Source organism: Rhinoraja longicauda, chromosome 17 (assembly GCF_053455715.1).
Source record: "Rhinoraja longicauda isolate Sanriku21f chromosome 17, sRhiLon1.1, whole genome shotgun sequence".
Taxonomy (NCBI): domain Eukaryota; kingdom Metazoa; phylum Chordata; class Chondrichthyes; order Rajiformes; family Arhynchobatidae; genus Rhinoraja; species Rhinoraja longicauda.
The window spans coordinates 20,819,122-20,844,678 of NC_135969.1; the positions used below are offsets into that span (position 1 = coordinate 20,819,122).

Below are 25,557 nucleotides of genomic sequence, written 5' to 3' on the forward strand. Positions count from 1 at the left end.
AGATGTGTGTAGATGTATAAGTGTTGGTGATATGTGTACCAGCTGTGTGAATGTGTGCAGCATATACTGTGTACAAATGGGTGTGTGCCGCTGCACAGATGTATACGTGACAGTCTGCACATGTGCATCGTGGTGTCAGTGTCAAGGTGTGTGCAGTGTACAGATGTGTGTGGCATGTAGTTGTGTGTGCCAGTGTACAGATGTGTGTGCCAGTGCACAGATGTGTGTGGCATGTAGCTCTGTATGCCAGTGTACAGATGTATGTGCCAGCGGGCAGCCGTGTGCCGTGTTACCGCAGGTGGTTCAGCAGCCGTGTGCCGTGTGCCGTGTTACCGCGGGCGGTTCAGCAGCCGTGTGCCGTGTGGCGTGTTACCGCGGGTGGTTCAGCAGCCATGTGCCGTGTTACCGCGGGTGGTTCAACAGCCGTGTGCCGTGTGCCGTGTTACCACGGGCGGTTCAACAGCCGTGTGCCGTGTGCCGTGTTACCGCGGGTGGTTCAGCAGCCGTGTGCCGTGTGGCGTGTTACCGCGGGTGGTTCAACAGCCTTGTGCCGTGTTACCGCGGGCGGTTCAACAGCCGTGTGCCGTGTGCCGTGTTACCGCGGGTGGTTCAGCAGCCGTGTGCCGTGTTACCGCGGGCGGTTCAACAGCCGTGTGCCGTGTGCCGTGTTACCGCGGGTGGTTCAGCAGCCGTGTGCCGTGTGCCGTGTTACCGCGGGCGGTTCAACAGCCGTGGCAGGCGGCACGAACCTGGATCTTGTCACACCATCCTGCGAAGTAGCGGAAGGTCTGGATGGACATGCCCACGTGGGTTTTCAGGGCCAGGGTGTAGACAGCACCCGAGTCGATGGCCTCGATGGTGGCCAGCTCCTCCTGGTGCTCCTCCATCACATCCGCCAGCCTAGGGGTGGATCACACTACTGTCAGCACCAGCGGCACCTCAAGATGCCCCTAGATCCACCTCCTCACCCCTGCAACATCCAGCGCCAAGGATGGAGCGAGCTTCCCTCCCATGCTTCCCTCCTCAACCCAAGCCAAGCCAAGCCTAGATCAGCCAAGCCAAGATCAGCCAAACCAAGATCAGCCATGCCAAGGTAGCCAAGCATAGATCAGCCATGCCTAGATCAGCCAAGCCTAGATCAGCCAAGCCCAGCCAAGCCAAGATCAGCCAAGCCAATGTAAGCCAAGCCAAGCCTAGATCAGCCAAGACAAGGTAAGCCAAGCCAAGATCAGCCAAGCCAAGGTAAGCCAAGCCTAGATCAGCCAAGCCAAGGTAAGCCAAGCCTAGATCAGCCAAGCCAAGGTAAGCCAAGCCAAGCCAAGCCAATGTAAGCCAAGTCAAGATCAGCCAAGTCTAGATCAGCCAAGCCTAGATCAGCCAAGCCAAGGAAAAAGCCAAGCTTAGATCAGCCAAGCCAAGCCAAGCCAAGGTAAGCCAAGCCAAGGTACGCCAAGCCAAGCCAAGGTACGCCAAGCCAAATCAAGCCAAGCCAAGCCAAGACAGGGTGATCATCTTGCTATCTGCACGTGCAGTGCGGGAGAGGTCCAGTGGGACATTGCCCGTGATGGGTGGTTACCTGTGGAGCAGGAGGCCCCGGTCCCTGGGATTCATCCGGCCCCACTCGCCGGACTCAAAGGCTTCCTTCGCTGCGGCCACGGCCTTGTCCACATCAGATACCTGGGCCAGCGACACCTTGCAGATCACCTAGAGCACAGACACGGAGAGGGTGAGGGAGGGAGGCGGTGAGGAAGAACAGAACCAACGAGGTAGGTAGAGGTAGGAAGTTGGGAACAAGAGTGTGTGTGTGTGTGTGTGTGAGAGGGAGACAGGGAGAGGGAGACAGGGAGAGGGAGACAGGGAGAGGGAGAGGGAGACAGGGAGACAGGGAGACAGGGAGAGGGAGACAGGGAGAGGGAGACAGGGAGAGGGAGACAGGGAGAGGGAGACAGGGAGATAGGGAGACAGTGAGAGGGAGACAGGGAGAGGGAGACAGGGAGAGGGAGACAGGGAGACAGGGAGACAGGGAGACAGGGAGACAGGGAGAGGGAGACAGGGAGAGGGAGACAGGGAGAGGGAGACAGGGAGAGGGAGACAGGGAGAGGGAGATAGGGAGAGGGAGGCAGGGAGAGGGAGACAGGGAGAGGGAGACAGGGAGACAGAGAGAGGGAGACAGGGAGAGGGAGACAGGGAGACAGGGAGAGGGAGACAGGGAGAGGGAGAGAGAGGGAGACAGGGAGAGGGAGAGGGAGACAGGGAGACAGGGAGAGGGAGACAGGGAGAGGGAGACAGGGAGACAGGGAGAGGGAGACAGGGAGAGGGAGACAGGGAGAGGGAGACAGGGAGAGGGAGACAGGGAGACAGGGAGACAGGGAGAGGGAGACAGGGAGACAGGGAGAGGGAGACAGGGAGACAGGGAGAGGGAGACAGGGAGAGGGAGACAGGGAGAGGGAGACAGGGAGAGGGAGACAGGGAGACAGGGAGAGGGAGACAGGGAGACAGGGAGAGGGAGACAGGGAGAGGGAGACAGGGAGAGGGAGACAGGGAGAGGGAGACAGGGAGAGGGAGACAGGGAGAGGGAGACAGGGAGAGGGAGACAGGGAGAGGGAGACAGGGAGACAGGGAGACAGGGAGAGGGAGACAGGGAGACAGGGAGACAGGGAGAGGGAGACAGGGAGAGGGAGACAGGGAGAGGGAGACAGGGAGAGGGAGACAGGGAGAGGGAGACAGGGAGACAGGGAGAGGGAGACAGGGAGAGGGAGACAGGGAGAGGGAGACAGGGAGACAGGGAGAGGGAGACAGGGAGAGGGAGACAGGGAGACAGGGAGAGGGAGACAGGGAGACAGGGAGACAGGGAGACAGGGAGACAGGGAGAGGGAGACAGGGAGAGGGAGACAGGGAGACAGGGAGAGGGAGACAGGGAGACAGGGAGACAGGGAGAGGGAGACAGGGAGAGGGAGACAGGGAGAGGGAGACAGGGAGAGGGAGACAGGGAGAGGGAGACAGGGAGAGGGAGACAGGGAGACAGGGAGAGGGAGACAGGGAGAGGGAGACAGGGAGACAGGGAGAGGGAGACAGGGAGACAGGGAGAGGGAGACAGGGAGAGGGAGACAGGGAGAGGGAGACAGGGAGACAGGGAGAGGGAGACAGGGAGACAGGGAGAGGGAGACAGGGAGAGGGAGACAGGGAGAGGGAGACAGGGAGAGGGAGACAGGGAGAGGGAGACAGGGAGAGGGAGACAGGGAGAGGGAGACAGGGAGACAGGGAGAGGGAGACAGGGAGAGGGAGACAGGGAGACAGGGAGACAGGGAGAGGGAGACAGGGAGAGGGAGACAGGGAGAGGGAGACAGGGAGAGGGAGACAGGGAGAGGGAGACAGGGAGAGGGAGACAGGGAGAGGGAGACAGGGAGACAGGGAGAGGGAGACAGGGAGACAGGGAGAGGGAGACAGGGAGAGGGAGACAGGGAGAGGGAGACAGGGAGAGGGAGACAGGGAGACAGAGAGAGGGAGACAGGGAGAGGGAGACAGGGAGAGGGAGGCAGGGAGAGGGAGACAGGGAGACAGGGAGAGGGAGACAGGGAGACAGGGAGAGGGAGACAGGGAGAGGGAGACAGGGAGAGGGAGACAGGGAGAGGGAGACAGGGAGAGGGAGACAGGTAGAGGGAGACAGGGAGAGGGAGACAGGGAGAGGGAGACAGGGAGAGGGATCTTATAGAAACATGTAAAATTCTAAAAGGACTGGACAAGCTAGATGCAGGAAAAATGTTCCCAATGTTGGGGGGAGTCCAGAACCAAGGGCCACAGTCTTAGAATAAAGGGGAGGCCATTTAAAACTGAGGTGAGAAGGAACCTTTTCACCCAGAGAGTTGTGAATTCGTGGAATTCTCTGCCACAGAGGGCAGTGGAGGCCAAATCACGATGGAGTTAAGAGAGTTAGATAGAGCTCTGGGGGCTAGTGGAATCAAGGGATAAGGGGAGAAGGCAGGCACAGGTTACTGATTGTGGACGATCAGCCATGATCACAATGAATGACGGTGCTGGCTCGAAGGGCCGAATGGCCTCCTCCTGCACCTATTTTCTGTTTCTATGTTTCTATGACAGAGACAGAGAGAGAGAGCGAGAGACAGAGAGAGAGACAGAGAGTGAGACAGAGAGTGAGAGAGTGAGAAAGAGAGAGAGAGAGAGAGACAGAGAGAGAGAGACAGAGAGTGAGACAAAGAGAGAGAGAGCGAGACAGAGACAGAGAGAGAGACAGAGAAAGACAGAGACAGAGACAGAGAGAGCGAGACAGAGAGAGAGAGACAGAGAGTGAGACAGAGAGAGAGAGAGCGAGACAGAGACAGAGAGAGAGACAGAGAGAGACAGAGACAGAGACAGAGAGAGCGAGACAGAGAGAGAGACAGAGAGCAAGCGAGAGAGAGAGAGAGAGAGTGAGAGAGAAAGAAAGGTGGGTGGGTTAGGAGAGAGGGAGAAAGAATAAGAGAAAGGGATGAAAAATAGAGAGATGGGAATGATAGAGTAAGTCAGAGTGAAATAAAGAACGAGTGAGGCAGAGAGAGTGAGAATGAAGGGCAGAGAGGGCAGTGTCAGGAACCCTTTCTGTCCCTCTCTCTCTCTCTCTCTCCATCCCTGTCTATCTCAGCCACTCTCTCTCTCTGTACATTTCTCTCTCTCTCTTTGCCTTTCTGTTTCCCTCAATCCCTCTCTCACACTGTCCTTCTTTCTCTATCTACCTCTCTGCCTCTGCCTCCCCCCCCCGCCCAGCCATGTATTTCTGTGCCCGTTGTATTCTCTCTGCCCCCGCTAGTAGACTCACTGTTCCGTTGGTGGGGTTGATGGTGTGGTACCAGGCCCCTCCCTCTGCGTCCGTGAACTGCCCGTTGATGAAGGCTTGGTGAGGCAGGCGCAGGATCTGGCCGTTAACGTCTATTTCAACCTGTGAAGCCCAGAGACAGGAAGTGTTTACGTCAGACTCACCCCCTGGCGACCGTGCTCTGCCGCTGTGTGGGGCGTGGGAGGGGTGGTGCGTTAGGCCCTCACTGTGCCTCACGCAGAATGAAGCCGCCTCGGGGGGTAATAACGCCCGTGGGTGGGAGCGAGGGCGGAGGAGGATTAGACTGGGTGGGAGTTTAGTTTTATAGTTTAGTGATGCAGCGTGGAAACAGGCCATTCAGCCCACCGAGTCCACGCCAACCATCAATATTAGTTCTATGATAGCCCACTTTCTCATCCACTCCCTGCACACATGGGGCAAATGACAGAATTTAGAGCACGCAGTGAAAGCCCACGCAGTCACAGAGGGAACGAGCAAACTCCACACACAGACAGCACCCAGGTCAGGATCGAACCCGGGTCCAGCCGCTGTGGCACCCTATTAAAGGGTGTTGCGAATGAGGGGAGGGGGATCAATTGGGAGATTTCTATGTTATAGAAAGACGAAACAAAGAACTGCAGATGCTGGTTTATACCCAAGATAGACACAAAGTGCCGGAGTAACTCAGTGGGCCAGGCAACATCTCTAGAGAAAAAGGATGGGTGAGATTTCGGGTCGGGACCCTTCCTCAGTCTATCTTTCTATATCACAGCATCCTATCATTGAAAATGTTTCCAAAGCGTTTTCTGTTCGGCGTGACCAAGCGCAGCCTGGGCGATCGGTTCGCTGAACACCTTCGCTCAGTCCACCTCGGCCTTTGTGATCTCCCGGTAAGTCCCTCTCCCATTCCCACAGTGACCCTTTCTGTCCTGGACCGCTACCACTGTCAGAGTGAGGCCACACACAAATTGGAGGAACAGCACCTCATATTTCACTTGGGCAGCTTACAACTCAGTGGTATGATTATTGACCTCTCTATTTTCACAGGTTCACAAGTTATAAGAGTAGAATTAGTCCATTCGGCCCATCGAGTCTACTCCGCCATTCATTCATGGCTGATATCTGCACCCTAATCCTATTCCCTGCCTTCTCCCCATAACCCGTGACACCCATTCTCATCAAGAATTTGTCTATCTCTGCCTTAAAAATATCCACTGACTTGGCCTCCACAGCCCTCTGTGGCACTTAGTTCCACAGATTAACTCCCCTCTGACTAAAGACGTTCCTCCTCACCTCCTTTCTATAAGAGCGCCCTTTAATTCCGAGGCTGTGACCTCTGGTCCTAGACTCTCCCACCAGTGGAAACATCCTCTCCACATCCACTCTATCAAGTAACCCTTTGTCCCTCCCCCACCCTAGACCTTTGTGGGCTCCATCGTTCCTGGGCCTTTGGTACCGGCTCTGATTAGTTCTGTACCTTCCCATACCTCCAGTATCCCCCTTCCAGACCCTTAGTCTGATGAAGGGTCTCGACTGAAAGGTCACCTATTCCTTCACTCCAGAGATGCTGCCTGGCCCGCTGAGTTCCTCCAGCATTTTGTGCCTATCTTTCTGCTCCATTCTCGGGGAGACTGTGGGGGCACCAAGCTGGCCATGTTATGACCTGGACCTTCTGTTACAAGGGTCAGTTTGGGAATGGATAAACTAGAGCCAGACACTGGCCCAACACTCGTTGTGGGGATTACTGGTGGGACATCCACGTACGTGGTCTATCAGCAGCTCCTCTTCCTCATCTTCTCCACGGAGCTTCCTCACCACCATCTGCATGAAGTCCTCAAACGTGGTGGCCATGTAGACATCTTCATTCTGCAGCTGAAGACCACCACACTTCAGCCTCAGCTCCTCCACAAGCCTGTGGACAACAAGGGCACGGTTAGCAGCCGGGCTGGGGCTGAGGGTAGGGCTGGGGCTGGGCCTGAGGGTAGGGCTGGGGGTAGGGCTGGGGCTGGGGGTAGGGCTGGGGCTGGGGGTAGGGCTGGGGCTGGGGGTAGGGCTGGGGCTGGGGGTAGGGCTGGGGCTGGGCGGGCCTGGGGCTGGGCTGGGCTTGGGGCTGGGGCTGGGCAGGGCTGGGGCTGGGGGTAGGGGCTGTGGCTGGGCCTGGGCCTGGGCAGGGCTGGGGTTGGGGTTGGGGCTGGGGCTGGGGCTGGGCTGGGCTGCTGCAGGGCTGGGCTGGGCTGGTCTGCCAAGGCCTGCTGGATCTCCCAAGAAATTGCAGAGTTCATACGTGATAGGAGCAGAAGTAGGCCATTCCACCCATCAAGTCTACTCCACCATTCAATCATGGCTGATCTATCTCTCCCTCCCAACCCCATTGTCCTGCCTTCTCCCCATAATCTCTGACACCCTTATTAATCAACAATCTGTTAATCTCCACCTTAAACATATCCATTGACTTGGTCTCCACAGCCGTCTGTGGCAATGAATTCCACAGATTCATCACCCTCTGACTAAAGGAATTCTTCCTCATTTCCTCTTTAAAGGCACGTCCTTTTGTTCTGAGGCTGTGGCCTCTGGTCCTAGACCCTCCTACTAGTGGAGACATCCTCTCCACATCCACTCTATCCAGGCCTTTCACTATTCGCTAAGTTTCAATGAGGTCCCCCCCTCATCCTTTTAAACTCCAGCGATTACAGGCCCAGAGCAGTTAAACTCTCATCATACGTAAGTAAACCCAATCATCGCCAGGATCATTCTCATAACCCTCTCCAGTGCCAGCACATCCCTCCTTGAGAAATACTCATTGACCCCAAAGTGTGTGGTGGGAAATTGAAGTGAAATAAGAAGCAGCACTCGGTGGGTCAGGCAGCATCTGATGGAGCAACAGAGTTCATGAAAGGATTCACCACCCGGCTGCCTCGTGTGGCTCTGTACTCTGATGCTATCAGGCCGTGCATTTGATGCAACACCTCTGGAACGGATAATAAGCATCACTCTTTGCCCTGTGATTTGTTTTATGGTGAATCATTCACCTGATCCTGCCATTCTCTGGTTAATTATAACCTGGATTGTCAACAACACCCTCGCTGGGGGAGGGGGGGGGGGGGGGTGGGGAGAGGAGTGAAAGTTCTTACTGTGATAAGGCCACTGCAATTGCTGGTGTTGTTACTGAACGATCAATGATAACAGCGTCCCACAGCACGGAAACAGGCCCTTTCAGCCCAACCCCTCCTGCTGCACCTTGTCCCCAGTGTGCAGGGAGTGGATGGGAAGGTGGGATAACATGGAGCTGGAGTGAAGGGGCGATGGATGGATGGATGGATGGATGGATGGTCGGCCTGGACTGGCTGTGCCGGAGGGCCTGTTTCCATGCTGTGTCTTTCAACCAATCGGTCAGAACCTTCTCCCCAGGACAGAAAAATCAAATGTTAGTGGCCACAGCTTTAATGAGAGAGGGGCAAAGTTTAAAGGAGATGTGAGGGCCAGATGTTTTTTTCACACAGATGATGGTGGGGGCCTGGAACGCGCTGCCGGGGGTGGTGGTGGAGACGATTGTGGTGTTTAAGAGGCTTTTAGATAGGTACATGGATATGTGGGGGAATGGATCACATGCAGGCTGATATGAATTGCGTTTGGCATCACGTTCGGCACCGGAATTGTGGGCTGAAGGGCCTGTTCTTGTGCTGTACTGTTCTATGTTCCCTGTTCAATCAATCTGAGTTAATGCTGGCAAAACATTCGACAGGTCAGAACCAGTGTTTGTGGAGAGAGGAGGTTTCCTGTCCATGACCTGGACTGGCGGTTAACGATCTCAACATTGACTCTGTTTTCCTCATGTTCCGACGGTTTCCAGTGTTTTCGACGAGTTTCACAACAGCCGATGTTGCAATGTAGTTGCTCTCAGTCTGTAGCGTGTTAGCTTTGGCCCAGTGCTGGGCTCTTTCTAATGTCCGGGTGGGAGACCTGGTACATTGATCTCCAGATACACCTCGTGTTCCACTTGGGCAGCTCACAACCCAACGGAATGAACATTGAAATCTCCAATATTTAGGTAACAAACTCCCCCCACCCTTCTCTGTTCTCCACCAGAATGTGCCTCCATCTCTCCCACCCCCCCCCCCCCTCCCCTCTCCCCGTCCCGTCCCACCCACATCCCTCCCTCTGGCCTTACATTTCACGTCTCTTCTCTCCTTATCTCACACCTTTCCATCTCCAGCCCCTTTGTCCACCCATCCTCGAAGGCAGATGGGCAGATGGGCAGATGGGCAGAGTGGGTGGCCAAGGCTGGAGGTGTAAAGGAGACAAAAGGGGGTCGGATAATGGGAGAGGAGTGAAGTGTGAGGCTAGCGGGAGAGGTAAGGGTGGGACAGGGGGGAGTGGGGAGATGTGCGTGTCAGCTGCACTATCGTACATGTGCCATCAACTAAGAGTTTATGGTCAGCTTTTCCAGGGATTCTGGGCAAGAGCGAAGGGCGGGAGAGGGGGTTACCTGACCACATCCATCGACGCGGCGCCAGACTTGAAGAAATCGGTCGATTCCACAATTTCTGCGACGTTGGACAGGATTCCCTTCCAAACAGCCTGAATCCGAGGAGACGTGGAGCAATGTTACACGCAGTGAGATGATGTAGGTCCATCACACAGTGAGGCTCCCTCTACACTGTCCCATCACACAGTCCAGGGGTCAGACACAGAGTGAAGCGCCCTCTACACTGTCCCATCACACACTCCCAGGGGTCAGACACAGAGTGAAGCTCCCTCTACACTGTCCCATCACACACTCCCAGGGGTCAGACACAGAGTGAAGCTCCCTCTACACTGTCCCATCACACACTCCCAGGGGTCAGACACAGAGTGAAGCTCCCTCTACACTGTCCCATCACACAGTCCAGGGGTCAGACACAGAGTGAAGCGCCCTCTACACTGTCCCATCACACACTCCCAGGGGTCAGACACAGAGTGAAGCTCCCTCTACACTGTCCCATCACACACTCCCAGGGGTCAGAGGAATGTAAAGTCGGGGGGAGGGATACAGGTGGGAGGGGACCTCTCTTTATCTGACACCCTCTTGTGTCCTTCTCACCTCCAGCCTTTGCCATTTACTCCACCCATCTGCCTATCACCCCCTCACCTGTATCCACCTATCACTCGCCAGGCTTTGTCCTGCCCCCACCTCTCTTTTCCAGCTTTCTCCCCCCTACTCTGAAGAAGAGTCACGGCCCAAAACGTCACCTGTCTATTCCCTCCACAGATGCTGCCTGACCTGCTGAGTTCCTCCTGTACTTTGCGCCTTGCTCCAGATGCCAGCACCTGCAGTTCCTTTGGTCTGTTTGGTGCTACACCTGGGCTTTGTGACCTCTTACCCGAATGTCCTCTTTGATTTTCCTCTCGTCTTCAGTGAGCTCCAGTGAGGATGTCTCCGTGGAGGAAAAGTACTTGGACGCAGGGATCATTTTCCCATCTTCAAACTGGAGGCTCTTCACCAGCAGCTGGAAAGCAACCACAGCCTTTGAGGGACGAGCTGGAAGTTGGGTCAGAACCTCTGGCAAGAACATGGAACGATCGCTGGCATCACATCTCAGGCACCCCTGACCTTATTGAGACCTTATTGAGGCGTACAAGACCACGAGGGGCACGGGTAAAGTGAACACTCACGGTCACTGTCCCAGGGGTAGAGGATTCTAAAACTAGAGGGCACGGGCTTAACTTTGGAGGGGAGTCATTTAAGAGGGACCTATTTGTTAGTTTTAGAGATACGGCATGGAAGCGGGCCATTCGGCCCATCGGGACCACATTGACCAGCGATCACACGTACACTAGTCCTATCCTACACACCAGGGACCGTTTACAGAAGCCAATTAACTTACAAACCCACACACCTTCGGGATGTGGGAGGAAACCAGAGCACCCGGAGGAAACCCACGCGGTCACAGAGAGAACTTGCAAACTCCGTACAGACAGCACCCATAGTCAGGGTGGAACCCGGGTCTCTGACGCTGTGAAGCAGCAATTCTACCGCTGCGCCACCATGCCACCTCAGGAGCAGGGTAGTGGAAAGAGCTGCCAGAGGAAGCTTTAGAAGTGGATACAGTTACAGCTTTAAAAGATATTTGGATATGGATAGGGTTTAGAGGGATATGGGCCAAATGCACGCAAATGAGACCAGCCCAGGATGTAAACTTGGCTAGCATGGACAGGTGGGCCAGAGGGCCTGTTTCTGTGCTGTGTGGTTCTGTCTCTCTGTGACTTCTACTCTGGGGCTGTAGAGAGCATCCTGTCCGGCAACATTACAGTCTGGTTTGGGAACAGCTCTGCCCAGGACAGGATGGCCCTGCAGAGAGTAGTGTGTTCGTCAGAACGCACCATGGGAACTACACTCGTCCCCCTGCAGGACCTATACATCAGGAGGTGCAGATCCAGAGCAAGCAAGATAATGAGGGACCCCTGCCACCCCAGTAACGGACTGTTCCAGATGCTATGATCAGGCAAACGCCTCCGCTGTCACGCTGTGAAACCGGAGAGGATGAGACGGAGTTTCTTCCCACAGGCCATCAGGACTGTCAACTTTTATAACCCCAGAGACTAAATTTTGTCTACACTATAGTAACTTATTAACTTTATTTATATGCTGTAACTGTAATTCTTTTTTGTGCACAATCCGCAGGCATTGCCACTTTCATTTCACTGCACATCGTGTATGTGTATGTGACAAATAAATTTGACTTGACTTGACTTGACTACAGTTAGACCCCAGCAACACCCCACCCCAACCAGAGTGGTCCGAGAAGAAGCTGGTTACCATGTTGCCGTCGTTGCCAAAGAGGACCAGGCCATTCTTGCTGACCACGGCGGGTCTACTAGCTCCAGGGATCTCCAGGGTCTGGCCCTGGGGGGGAGCGCCCTCCAGCAGGGTTGAGCCAAAGAACGTCAGCTTCTGGAAGAGAGAGGGAGAGAGAGAGAGAGAGAGAGAGAGAGAGAGAGAGAGAGAGAGAGAGAGAGAGAGAGAGAGAGAGAGCGAACTGCAGATGCTGCTTTGAACCAAAGATAGACACAAAGTGCTGGAGCCACTCAGCAGGTCAGGCACCATCTCTGGAGAACATGAATCGGAGACGTTACAGGTCGGGACCCTTCTGCAGACTGATTGTATGGGGGTGGTGGAACTGGAAGCAAGAAAAGACCAGGACAAATTAGGGCCTGCAACAGATGACCTCAGACAGGGAGGTTCCCTGATAGTCGGGTAATCGCAGTGGTCTCGACCCGAAACGCCACCCATTCCTTCTCTCCTGAGATGCTGCCTGACCCGTTGAGTTACTCCAGCATTTTGTGATCCCAAGAGGGGTACAACATCATTGTGAACTGCGGAACTGGTGAACGCACTTTTATTGGAGGAAGGGGGACCAGGGAGTGAATGGGGAGGAAGTTACCTAAAGTTAGAGAATTCAATGTTCATCCCCATGTAAGCTGGCCAAGCAGGCAGGAGCTGTTCCTCCAGTGTGTGTGTGTGAGTGTGTGTGAGTGTGTGGCCTCACTCCGGTAATGGAGGGAGGGAGGGAGGGAGGCCCAGGACAGAAAGGTCAGTGTGTGAATGAGAAGGGGGAGTTGAAACAGTTAGCAACCGGGAGATCCAGCAGGCCTTGGCAGACCGAGCACAAGAGCTCGCTCGGCAAAATGGTTGCCGAGTCTGTGATGGGTCTCGCCGATGTCCAGAGGCTGATTTGTGGAGCACCAGATGCAGTGGATCATTGAAAGTGGGTGAACCAGTTGCACGGTCCGTGACGATCTATGCCAGCCGCCCCGCGCCCACCCGTGCCCGCCCGTGCCGTCTCCACTCAGACTCACCTGGCCGTTAACCTCGGCCCAGGCTCCAGGAACCTTGTCGTTGCCTCGGATCCAGTTGTGAATGGCCTCGGCCCGCTGTTCCCAGTTGATCTAGACAACGAGGGTACGAGTGAGTCAACTACCCTCGGGGCTGTGGGTCACCTCACCGACCGTCTCAACACTCACACTACCTGGTGCTGCCCTCCCCCCCACCCCCGTCCAGACCAGCACCGAGTCTCTTCGCCCATCTACTGCATGCTGTCCCACCCACTCCCACGACACCCTGCCCCAGTCCTGATCTCCTCATGACGGACACAAAGTGCTGGAGTAACTCAGCGGGTCAGGCAGCATCTCTGACCAAAATGACCAACCCGGTGGGCCGAAGGGCCTGTTTCCGCGCTGTATCTCTAAATCTAAAAATCTAAATCTAAGAAGGGCCTCGACCCGAAACGTCGCCCAATCCCTCTCTCCTAGGTGCTGCCTGACCCACTGAGTTACTCCAGCATTTTGTGATACCTTCGATTTGTACCAGCATCTGCAGTTATTTTCCTACACAAGGTACAGTGAAAAGCATTTGCCGCGTGCTGCCCAGATAGGTACGGTTCAGAGGGAGATGGGCCAAAGGTAGACTATTTAGGTTGGTCATTTTGGTCAGCAGGGACGAGTTGGGCTGAAAGGCCTGTCTGTCTGACTGACTCTCTGGCTGGGTACCCTGTTCCCCACATTGTGTGTGTACATTGCCACCACACCAGTCAACGTAGAGTGGCTGTGAGCTCTGAGACCTGCGCGTTCTCCTTCTTCTGGATGCACTCGTACGTGGCCCCGTCTTCAGGCTGCCTGACCCTGGGCGCTCTCCCGCTTGCGATCAGCTCCACCGACTCCACCTACAAACACAGGTCAAACTCTGAGCACCGTCACTGCACCAACCCCTGCCTGTTTCTCCCTCCACGGGCGCTGCCTGACCCGCTGAGCGCGTCCCACATTCCCCGCCAGTGTCTCAGATACCCTGCTCTTGCACGTCCCACCCCCAGATGACAATCGAGGGGCAGAGGGTCACTAAAACAGGAGCAGACTAGGCCACTCGGCCCCTCAAGCCTGGCCCAACAGTTAGTGCAATCCAACCCACCGTCATCTCCTCTGCACCAGGTCTCCCTTGGACTCAATTCTCCCTCTCCCAATCTTTCTCAATGTCTCCTTCTGACCCTCTCACTCTGTGTCTCACACCCTCTCTCCCCTCCTCTGTCTCACCCTATCTTTGTCCCCCTCCCGCTCCCCCACTCTCTCCCTCTCACTCACTCTTTCTGTGTCCTCACTCTTCCCCTCTCGGTTTCCACCTTTCACTCTCTCCTCTCTGTTTGTTCCTCTTCCTGTCTCTCTCTCTCTCTCTCTCTCTCTCTCTCTCTCTCTCTCTCTCTCTCTCTCCCTCTCACTCTCTCCATCCCTCTCAGTCTCTCTCCCTCTCTGTCCCCTCTCACTCTATGTCCCTTTCACTCTCTCACTCACCCCTCACTCTCTCTCTCTCTCTCTCTCTCCCTCCCTCTCTCTCCGTCCCTTTTGCTCTCGCTCCCTCCCTCTCCCTCCCTCTCCCTCTCTCAATGGCCCACCCTCTTTCTTCCCATCCCTTTCCCCCTCTCTCTCTGTCCCTCTCACTCTCTTCCCCTTTCTCTGTCCCTCTATCTCCCTCTATCTCCCTCGCTCTCCTCTCACTCTCCGCCCCCTCTCCCTCTCCCCCTCCCCCTCTCCCCCGGGGTGGGGAGGTCTGTTGTCCCAGCTGCCAGGGCCAGTGCTCACCATGCCTTTGACCCCCTGTGGGTAGAGGAAGCGTTTGTACAGAGTGGTGATGGTGTCGTCAGGGAACACGGTGCACTCTCTCTGCATCAGGATGGGGCCGGTGTCCAGCCCAGCGTCTGCCCAGAAGATGCTGAACCCCCCTCGCGTGTCCCCATGTATCAGTGTCCTGGGAAAACACGGAAACCAGCCGGTGTCACACAGACAACAGACAACAGGTGCAGGAAGAGGCCATTCAGCCCTTCGAGCCAGCACCGCCATTCAATGCGATCATGGCTGATCATTCTCAATCAGTACCCCGTTCCTGCCTTCTCCCCATACCCCCTGACTCCGCTATCCTTAAGAGCTCTATCTAGCTCTCTCTTGAACGCATTCAGAGAATTGGCCTCCACTGCCTTCTGAGGCAGAGAATTCCACAGATTCACAACTCTCTGACTGAAAAAGTTTTTCCTCGTCTCTGTTCTAAATGGCCTACCCCTTATTCTTAAACTGTAGCCCCTTGTTCTGGACTCCCCCAACATTGGGAACATGTTTCCTGCCTCTAACGTGTCCAACCCCTTAATAATCTTATATGTTTCGATAAGATCCCCTCTCATCCTTCTAAATTCCAGTGTATACAAGCCTAGCTGCTCTAGTCTTTCAACATACGACATTCCCGCCATTCCGGGAATTAACCTAGTAAACCTACGCTGCACGCCCTCAATAGCAAGAATATCCTTCCTCAAATTTGGAGACCAAAACTGCACACAGCACAACATGGAACAACATCGCTGTACAGCACGACAGGGCCTGTTTCCATGCTGTATCTCTGAACTAAACTGAACTAAACTTGTTCTTTCTCCCCCCATTAGTTTGGAGATCCAGCACGGAAACAGGTCCAGCAAGGCCGTGCCGACCATCGGCCTCCCGTTCACACGAGTTCAATCTTATCCCACTTTCTCACCCCCTCCCAACACACGAGGGGCAATTTACAGAGGGCCAATTAACCTACAAACCCGCACGTCTTTGGCATTGGGGAGGAAACCGGAGCACCCGGAGGAAACCCACGCGGTCACGGGGAGAACGTGTAAACTCCACACAGACAGCAGCCGAGGTCAGGATCGAACCCGTGTCTCTGACGTCGTGAGGCAGCGGCTCTACCCGCCGCCACTGTTGAAGGGTCCCGACCCGAGACATTGTCTGCCAATTGCCTCCACAGACGCTGCCTGTCCGCTGTGTCTCTGCGACGCTCGGTGTTTATCTCGTGGTTGCCTGATCTGCCACTCACCAGTTGATGGCAGAGGCCCCTCGGTGCCTGGGCAGCAGGGATGGGTGATAGATGATGGAGCCGTGCTGGGGGAAGTCGATCACCTCCATGGGGATGAACTGGGAGCAGAAGGGCAGGACGTTGAGCTGTGCCCCCAGGCTGGCATACTCCCTCACCACCTCCGGCACCGCCTGCCCTTTCACCCTCCACCGTGGGTACTTAAACACCCTCGTGCCATCCCTGACACCTTCTGCAGCTGTGGGAGAGAGGGGTCACCATTATCACGGGCAGAGTCACCCCTCCACACACACCCCCCCCTGGGGCAGCTCACAGCCCAACCCTCACCCTGTGAACAGTGGCCAAAATAGGAACCTGAGGGGCAACCTTTTCACACAGTGGGTGTTAGGTATATGGAATGAGCTGGTAGAGTTGGTAGTTAAGGCAGGTACAATAACAACAAGTAAAAGACACTTGGACATGTAGATGGATAGGAAAGGGATAAAGGAATATGGGTCAAATGTGGGGAAACGTAGACGGTGTGGCGGTCGAGCCACTGTCGGGCTCCAACCCTCGCGTGGACTGTGCGTGATCTGGGCCGACCAATCACGTGGTCAGGGGGGCGGTTGTCGTGTGCCAGGGGAACACAGGAATTGGCGGTTGGGATTTGAACCCGGGCACGGGTGGGCGAGCGACGGTACCTGGGCACGGGCGTGCGAGCGAGCGACGGAACCCGGGCACGGGTGGGCGAGCGAGCGACGGAACCTGGGCACGGGCGGGTGAGCGACGGAACCTGGGCACGGGTGGTCGAGCGAGCGACGGAACCTGGGCACGGGCGGGTGAGCGACGGAACCTGGGCACGGGTGGGCGAGCGACGGAACCTGGGCACGGGTGGGCGAGCGAGCGACGGAACCTGGGCACGGGCGGGCGAGCGAGCGACGGAACCTGGACACGGGCGGGCGAGCGAGCGACGGAACCTGGGCACGGGTGGGCGAGCGACGGAACCTGGGCACGGGCGGGCGAGCGACGGAACCTGGGCACGGGTGGGCGAGCGACGGAACCTGGGCACGGGTGGGCGAGCGAGTGACGGAACTCGGGCACGGGTGGGCATGCGACGGAACCCGGGCACGGGCGGGCGAGCGACGGAACCCGGGCACGGGTGGGCGAGCGAGTGACGGAACTCGGGCACGGGTGGGCGTGCGACGGAACCTGGGCACGGGTGGGCGAGCGAGCGACGGAACCTGGGCACGGGCGTGCGAGCGACGGAACCTGGGCACGGGTGGGCGAGCGACGGAACCTGGGCACGGGTGGGCGAGCGACGGAACTCGGGCACGGGTGGGCGTGCGACGGAACCTGGGCACGGGTGGGCGAGCGACGGAACCTGGGCACGGGCGGGCGTGCGAGCGACGGAACCCGGGCACAGGTGGGCGAGCGACGGAACCCGGGCACGGGCGGGCGAGCGACGGAACTCGGGCACAGGCGGGCGAGTGACGGAACCTGGGCACGGGCGTGCGAGCGATGGAACCTGAGCACGAGTGGGCGAGCGACGGAACCTGGGCACGGGCGGGCGAGCGACGGAACCCAGGCATAGAGGGGGAACTCACCCAGAGGATCCTGCTTGCCATCTTTGTCAGGGATGGTGAATATTCCAACTATCTGGTGTCCCGCCTTTTTCAGTTCCCGGTACACCTCGAGGCCAAACAGGCTTTGTCCAATCACAGCGATCTTCATCCTTCCTCACCAGTCAGCACGCACCTGTTAAGAACAACACCTTGAGTTTAGTTCAGAGATACAGCAGGGAAACAGGCCCTTCGGCCCACTGAGCCCATGCCAACCATCGATCACTAGCCTGTTCACTAGTTCTTTAGAGATACAGAGTGGAAACAGGTCCTTCATCCCACCGAGTCCACGCTGACCAGCGGTCACGCCATGGACCAGGTTCTCCATCTCTCTCATGCACTCCCTCCCACCCTTGTTGAGTTTGAGTTGAGTTTAGTTTATTGTCACGTGTACCGAGGTACAGTGAAAAGCTTTTGTTGCGTGCTAACCAGTCAGCGGAAAGACTTATACATGATTACAATCGAGCCATCCAGTGTACAGATACATGACAAAGGGAATAACGTTTAGTGCAAGATAAAGCCAGTAGAGTCTGATCAAAGATAGTCCGAGGGTCTCCAATGAGGTGGATGGGAGGTCAGGACCGCTCTCTAGTGGGTGAGAGGATGGTTCAGTTGCCTGATAACAGCCGGGAAGAAACTGCCCCTGAATCTGGAGGTGTGCGTTTCCACACTTCTGTACCTGGGTGATTCGGGTCCTTGATTCTGCTGCTGGCCTTGCCAAGGCAGCGTGAGGTGTAGATGGAGTCAATGGTTTGAGTGATGGTCTGGGCTGTGTCCACAACTCTGCGATTTCTTGCAGTCTTGGATGGAGCTGTTCCCAAACCAAGCTGTGATCCATCCCGATAAAATGCTTTATTCCTTGGAGCGCAGGAGGCTGGGGGGTGATCTTATGGAGGTGAATAAAATCACGAGGGGAATAGATAGGGTGAATGCACAGAGTCTTTTACCCAGAGTAGGGGAATCAAGAACCAGAGGGACAGAGGTTTAAGGTGAGAGTGGGAAGATTTAACAGGAAGCTGAGGGATAACATTTTCACACAGTGGGTGGTGGGTGTATGGAGTGAGCTGCCAGAGGAGGTAGTTGAGGCAGGGACTATTACAGCATCTAAAACATATGTGGACAGATACATGGATAGAAAGGTTTAGTGGGACACGGGGCTAGGCGAGGACAAATGTTGTTCGGCATGGAGGAGTTGGGCCGAAGGGCCTGTTTCCCTGCTGTGTGACTTTAAACAAGATATAAATAGCATCATAACATGAACGGCCACGATAGCAACCAGAGGCAAAGACTCAACCTCTCCACCGGTGTGGAGGTGGTTAGGGGGTGGGTCACTCTGTGGGCTGCAGGTGTAGACAGGCCGGGACATGCACCCTCCCACACGTACTGACCCACCCTCCCACCCACCCGGGACCCCACACAACCCCCACACAAACCCCACACCACACAGCTCCCCACCCCCCCACACCGCTCCCCACCCCCCCCACACCGCTCCCCAGACCCCACACACCACTCCCCACCCCCCACACCACACCTCTCCCCACCCCCCACACCTCTCCCCACCCCCCACACCACACCTCTCCCCACCCCCCTGACCAAACCTCTCCCCACCCCCCTGACCAAACCTCTCCCCACCCCCCTGACCAAACCTCTCCTCACCCCCCACACCACACCTCTCCCCACCCCCCTGACCAAACCTCTCCCCACCCCCCCACACTGCTCCCCACCCCCCCACACCGCTCCCCAGACCCCACACACCGCTCCCCACCCCTCACACCACACCGCTCCCCACCCCCCACACCACACCGCTCCCCAGACCCCACACACCTCTCCCCACCCCCCCCACACTACCCACCCACCCGGGACCCCACACCACCCCCACACAACGCTCCCCACCCCCCACACCACACCTCTCCCCACCCCCCTGACCACACCTCTCCCCACCCCCCTGACCACACCTCTCCCCACCCCCCTGACCAAACCTCTCCCCACCCCTCCTGACCAAACCTCTCCCCACCCCCCTGACCACACATCTCCCCACCCCCACACCACTCCCCACCCCCCTGACCAAACCCCCCCCCCCCCTGACCAAACCCCCCCCCCCCCCCCAACCAATCCTCTCCCCACCCCCCTCAGCCCGCCCTTGCCCGGCCCGAGGGGCGGTGGAGGCAGACGAGGGGGGAGCGGGTACTGTGCGACCAACTCACCGTCCCGCCTGGACCCGGTGTGGGGGAGGGAGGGGGAGGGGGAGGGAGGGGGTGGGGGAGGGGGAGAGGGAGGGGGGCGGGGCGAAGGGGGGAGGGGGGAGAGAGAGAGAGGGTGGGGAGTAGGTAAGGGAGGGGGTGGGGAGAGAGTGAAGAGGGAGGGGGTGAAGAGGGAGGGAGAGAGGGAGAGAGAGAGGGAGGGAGGGAGGGGGGAGAGGGAGGGAGAGTGAAAAGGGAGAGAGAGAGAGAGAGAGAGGGAGGGAGGGTGGGAGGGAGAGAGGGAGAGAGAGTGAAAAGGGAGAGAGAGAGAGAGAGAGAGAGAGGGAGGGAGAGAGGGAGGAAGGAGGGAGGGAGCGTGGGAGAGAGAGGGAGGGTGGGAGGGAGAGAGGGAGGGTGGGAGGGAGAGAGGGAGGGTGGGAGGGAGAGAGGGAGGGTGGGAGGGAGAGAGGGAGGGAGGGAGGGAGAGAGGGAGAGAGAGTGAAAAGGGAGGGTGGGAGGGAGAGAGGGAGGGTGGGAGGGAGAGAGGGAGGGTGGGAGGGAGAGAGGGAGAGAGAGTGAAAAGGGAGAGAGACAGAGAGAGAGAGGGAGGGAGGGAGGGAGGGAGGGAGGGAGGGAGGGAGGGAGGGAGGGAGGGAGAGAGAGAGAGAGAGAGAGAGAGAGGGGGGAGGGAGGGGGAGGGAGGGAGGGAGGGAGGGAGGGAGGGGAGGGAGGGAGGGAGAGAGGGAGGTGGGCAGGAGGGGGAGAGGGGGTGGCAGCCCCCGCTCCCTGCACAAACCAGGGAGGCAGAAGGAACTGCAGATGCTGGAATCTGCAGCAAAACACAAAATGCTGGAGGAACTCAGTGGGCCAGGCAGCATCTGTGAAGGGAATGGAGAGGCAAAGTTTCAGGTCGGGGCCCTTCTTCAGACTGCCGGAGCAGGAGGGAGAAAGCTGTGAAAGAGAGACAGGGTCAGGTCAATGCCCTGCGAGTGATGGGTGGATACAGGTGAGGGGGTGGATGGGTGGAATAAGTGACAAAGGGTGAAGGTGAAAAGGAGGCAAAAGGGTGTCAGATCAGGACCCCTCCCACGTCCACTCCTCGCTGGGCTTTAGGTTTCATTCCTCCTCTAATGTGACCACCCCAGGTCTACCCACGTCCCACAGATGCAGGGTTTATGTGTTAATGGGTTAAACTGCTGTAAATGAGCCCTTGTGAGTGGGTCAGGGCAGCACAGTGGCGCGGCGGGTAGAGCTGCTGCCTCCCAGCGCCAGAGACCCGTGTTCGATGCTGACCTCAGGTGCTGTCTGTGTGGAGTTTGCACGTTCTCCGTGGGTTTTCACTGGGACCACCAGTTTTATAGACAATAGACAATAGGTGCAGGAGTAGGCCATTCAGCCCTTCGAGCCAGCACCGCCATTCAATGCGATCATGGCTGATCACTCTCAATCAGTACCCCGTTCCTGCCTTCTCCCCATGCCCCCTCACTCCGCTATCCTTAAGAGCTCTATCCAGCTCTCTCTTGAAAGCATCCAACGAACTGGCCTCCACTGCCTTCTGAGGCAGAGAATTCCACACCTTCACCACTCTCTGACTGAAAAAGTTCTTCCTCATCTCCGTTCTAAATTTTCTCCCAAAGGCGTGCAGGTTTGTTGGTTAATTGGCTGTGGTAAGTTTGTAAGTTGTCCCTGGTGTGTAGGGTAGTGCTGCTGTACAGGGTAGTCGCTGGTCGGCACGGACTCGGTGGGCCTGTTTCCACGCTGAATCTCCAAAGTCTAAAGTCTATCTCTTGGGGGAGTTGATGGGGAGAATAAATAAAATGGGATTAGTGTTGGCATGGCCTTGGGGTGGGCTGAAGCACCTGTTTGACCCCAAACAGCAGTAGGACCCACAACACTGCCTCCCCTGTTGAATGAGATCACAGCCAATCCAATCTTGGTCTCAGCACCTCTGTCCTGCTGTCTCCCTGTAGCCTGGACCCCCCCCCCCCCCGTGGTTTAACGATCTATAACCACCTGCCACCCACAGAGACGTAGGAAAGAGACTCTTTGACCCAACTACTTACCCTATCTATTCCCCTCGTGATTTTATACACCTCAATAAGATCACCCCTCAGTATCCTTCACTGCAAGGAATAAAGTCCTAGCCTGCCCAATCTCTCCCTGTAGCTCAGGCCCCTCGAGTTCAGGTTACATCCTTGCAAATCTTCTCTTCACTTTCCAGCTTAATGACATCCTTGGGTAGCCGAAACTGAACCCAAAACTCCAAGTGTGGCCACACCACCAACATCTGGTACAACAGGAACCGACATCCCAACCTCTATGATCAATTCGATGACTGACGAAGGCCAATGTACTGAAAGCCTTCGTGACCACTGCGTGCCACTTTCAGAGACCTGCTCACCTACACTTGTAGACACCTCTGCTCCACAACACTCCCCAGGGTCCTTCCATTCACTGTGAAGGTTGTGCCCTGGTTTGACTCCCGCTCTCTCTGGCTTTGACATTCCCAATGACTCCAGATGAAACACAAGGCCGACGAACGAGAGGTGATCAGAAGCTGGCAAGTGTCATTCAAGATGTTGACAGGCTTCCTTGAATAATAATAATAATAATTTTTTAATTTGTCATATGTAGGTTGGCACAGGGTCAAATGGTACAATGAAATGTATTTGACAAGACAACGGGTCACCTCAGCAGTAATATTCCAAGGATAAATAAGATTAAAAATGACATTAGTAAGGTAAAAAGACAATATTAAAAATAATCAACATATATGATGTGAAATGTGTTTATGAGTTCAGAAGCCTGATGGCCTGATGGTAGAAACTGTTCTTAAGTCTGGTGGTACGTACAGCCATACCCCTGTATCGTCTGCCTGACGGTAACAAGGAGAACAGCCTGTGTGCTGGGTGGCTGTGGTCCTTGATGATGCTGCGTGCCTTCCGCAGGCACCGCCGGTAGAAAATGTCCTGAAAGGCCAGGAGACAGTTGCCAGTGATGTGCTGTGGCGTCTTCACCACTCTCTGTAGTGATTTGTGGCTGTGGGCAGAACAGTTCCCGTACCAGACTGTAATGCAGCCCGTCAGCAGGCTCTCGATGGTGTATCTGTAGAAGTTTGTGAGGATGCTGGCGTTCATGCCAAACTTCCTCAGTCTTCTCAGGAAGAGAGTCGCTGGTGGGCCTTCTTTGTTATTGTGTCCGTGTGCAGTGTCCAGGAAAGGTCCTCAGTGATGTGCACACCGAGGAACTTAAAGCTGCTGACCCTTTCAACCTCAGCATCACCGATGTGGATGGGGAGGTGTCCACTCCCCCTGCTGTCTCCTGTAGTCTACGATCATCTCTTTAGTTTTGCTGACATTGAGAGAGAGGTTATTTTCCTGGCACCAGCTGTTTAGTGCCTTTACCTCCTCTCTGTAGGCCGTCTCATTGTTGTCTGTGATGAGGCCCAAGATGGTCGTGTCGTCAGCAAACTTTAGGATGCTGTTTGAGCTGTGCTTAGCAGTACAGTCGTGCGTGAACAGGGAGTACAGGAGAGGACTGAGCACACAGCCCTGTGGTGTGCCTGTGTTGAGGATCAGTGAGGAAGAGGTGTGGCTGCCAATTCTCACCACCTGGGGCCTGCCCGTCAGGAAATCGAATATCCATCCGCAGATGGAGGTCTCCAGTCCAAGATCAAGGAGCTTGGGGAGGGGTTTTGAGGGAATAATAGTGTTGAATGCCGAGCTGTAGTCAATAAAGAACATTCTCACCTATGTATTTCCTTTGTCCAGGTGGGTGAGCGCAGTATGTATTGCCATGGCGATGGCATCGTCCGTGGCCCTGTTTGGTCCATATGCAAACTGAAGAGGGTCCAAGGTGTCAGGGAGAGAGGAGCAGATGTGAGTTTTGACTAGTCGCTCGAAGCACTTCATGATGATTGATGTCAGTGGGACAGGACGGTAGTCATTTAAACAGGAGGTTACTGATTTCTTTGGAACAGGAACGATGATGGATGCTTTGAAGGAGGTGGGAACCACAGACTGACTCAGAGAGAGGTTGAAGATGTTGGTGAACAGCTCTGCCAGTTGATCAGCACCTGCTCTGAGGGCCCGCCCTGGAATACCATCCGGCCCCGGAGCTTTGCGGTCGTTGACCTTTTTGAAGGACCGCCTCATGTCTGCCGTTTGTAAGGACAGTGTGGTAGTCCCCCTGCACACCTGTGGACTCATGGTGGGCACTGTGTTATCTGCATCAAACCGGGCGTAAAAGGTGTTAAGCTCGTCCGAGAGTGATGTGGTAGGCTGAACAGTGCTCCTGTTTTTCCCTTTGTAGTCTGTGACGCAGCGTAATCCACTCCACATGCGTCTGGAGTCCCAGCTGTAGTAGTTAGATTCCACTTTGTTTCTGTAATCTCTCTTGGCTTTCCTGATGGACTTCCGGACGTCATATCTGGCTACCTTGTAGGCATTGAGGTCGCCTGAGTTGAAGGAGTGTTGATGCACCTTCTTGGCTGGATTAGGACAAATTGTTGGTGATATTTACTTGTAGGAACTTGAGGTTCTGGCTTACACAGCGTTGGTTCAGTTTCACAGAGACTGCTCCGTCCATTCCCTCCACTCCCCTCCACACAGGCTCCTATGATGGAGTTTCCATGTCCTGCAATACTGAACACCGGCACCAGATGGCAGGTGTGCTCCACGTTTAGCATCTGGAGGGCTTCAGTGAAGCAGGAGACCACAGCTGGACGTGGGACAGATGTTCAGGCACAGCTGGACGTGGGACAGATGTTCACTTTATGGACTAAACACCAAAGGATTGCTGGCAACCGATTCGGACCCATGTTCAAACCCCATCTTTGCTTTAGATTACAGATACAGTGCCAAAACAGGCTCTTCGGCCCATCGAGTCCGTGCCGACCAGCAACCACACTAGCACTATCCCACACACTAGGGACAATTTACAGAAGCCAATTAGCCTACAAACCCGCATGTCTTTGGAGTGTGGGAAGGAACCGGAGCACCCGGAGAAAACCCATGGAGAATGTGCAAACTCCACACAGACAGCACCAGAGGTCAGGATCAAACCCGGGCATCTCATGCTGTGAGGCAGAAACTCTACCACTGTACCACTGCACTGCCCCAACCCCATCACTGAGGAATTCAACTCCAAGTGATGAGACTGACTTAAACGAAGAGACACAAGGAACTGCAGGTGTTCGAATCTGGACCTAAACACAAAGTGCTGGAGGAACTCAGCGGGTCAGGCAGCATCAATGGACAGATGACGTTTCATGTCGGGACCCTGCTTCCGACTGGGAATTGGGGGGGGGGGGGAGCTGGAAAATAGAGGTGGGGGTGGGGGTGGGGTCCAGCCCAAAACATCACCTAACCATGTTCTTCAGAGACGCTGCCTGACTCGCTGAGTTACTCCAGCACTTTGTGTCTTACTTTGTGTAAACCAGCACCTGCAGTTCGTTGTGTCTCCAATCCAGCCGGGTCATCAAAAGCCACTGAGGCAGAGGAGCAGATGCTGTGGAGTTGGTAACAGGCAGACCAGCTGAGATCTGTCCTGTACCTACCCACCTCCGGTCCAGACACTATGTTTAGGAAGGATCTGCCGATGTTGGTTTAAACCGAAGATAGACACAAAAAGCTGGAGTAACACAACGGGTCAGGCAGCATCTCTGGAGAAAAGGAACAGGTGACGTTCGGGGTCGAGACCCTTCTTCGAACCAGCATCTGCAGTTCCTCCCTACGCATTTCGTCCACTCCACTGTGAAACCTCAAGGTTGCCTTCTTTGAGGACTTTCTCCTCCTCTCTCCAAAGGGAGTTCTGCAGTCAGAACCTGCAACATCACCTAGCTATGTTCTCCTGAGATGCTGCCTGGCCCTCTGAGTTACTCCAGCACTTTTTTGTGTCATTTTTTCGTACACCAGCATCTGCAGTTCCTTGTTCTATGAACAAACAAGATCATCAGGTTCACTAGAACATAGAACAGTCCAGCACAGAAACAGGCCCTTCGGCCCACAATGATCATGCTGAACATGATGCCAATTTAAACTAATCTCCTCTGCCTTCATATGATTCATATCCCTCCATTCTCTGCACATCCATGTGCCGATC

At 55.8% G+C, this 25,557-nt stretch overlaps 1 protein-coding gene across 1 annotated transcript in view; it reads right to left on the reverse strand.

Moving 5' to 3' along the window:
• Positions 1-18,104, reverse strand: part of LOC144601825 (cytosolic 10-formyltetrahydrofolate dehydrogenase-like) — a 31,046-nt gene extending 12,942 nt beyond the window's left edge. The window contains 13 exon segments of the mRNA XM_078414280.1: positions 750-900; positions 1,577-1,704; positions 4,814-4,933; positions 6,575-6,722; positions 9,297-9,388; positions 10,171-10,296; positions 11,607-11,741; positions 12,647-12,736; positions 13,408-13,509; positions 14,417-14,582; positions 15,681-15,915; positions 17,261-17,411; positions 17,955-18,104. Of these exon segments, the coding sequence (XP_078270406.1) occupies positions 750-900; positions 1,577-1,704; positions 4,814-4,933; positions 6,575-6,722; positions 9,297-9,388; positions 10,171-10,296; positions 11,607-11,741; positions 12,647-12,736; positions 13,408-13,509; positions 14,417-14,582; positions 15,681-15,915; positions 17,261-17,387 (1,620 nt within the window). The 5' untranslated portion in view covers positions 17,388-17,411; positions 17,955-18,104.
• Between the last annotated feature and the right edge of the window lie 7,453 nt (positions 18,105-25,557).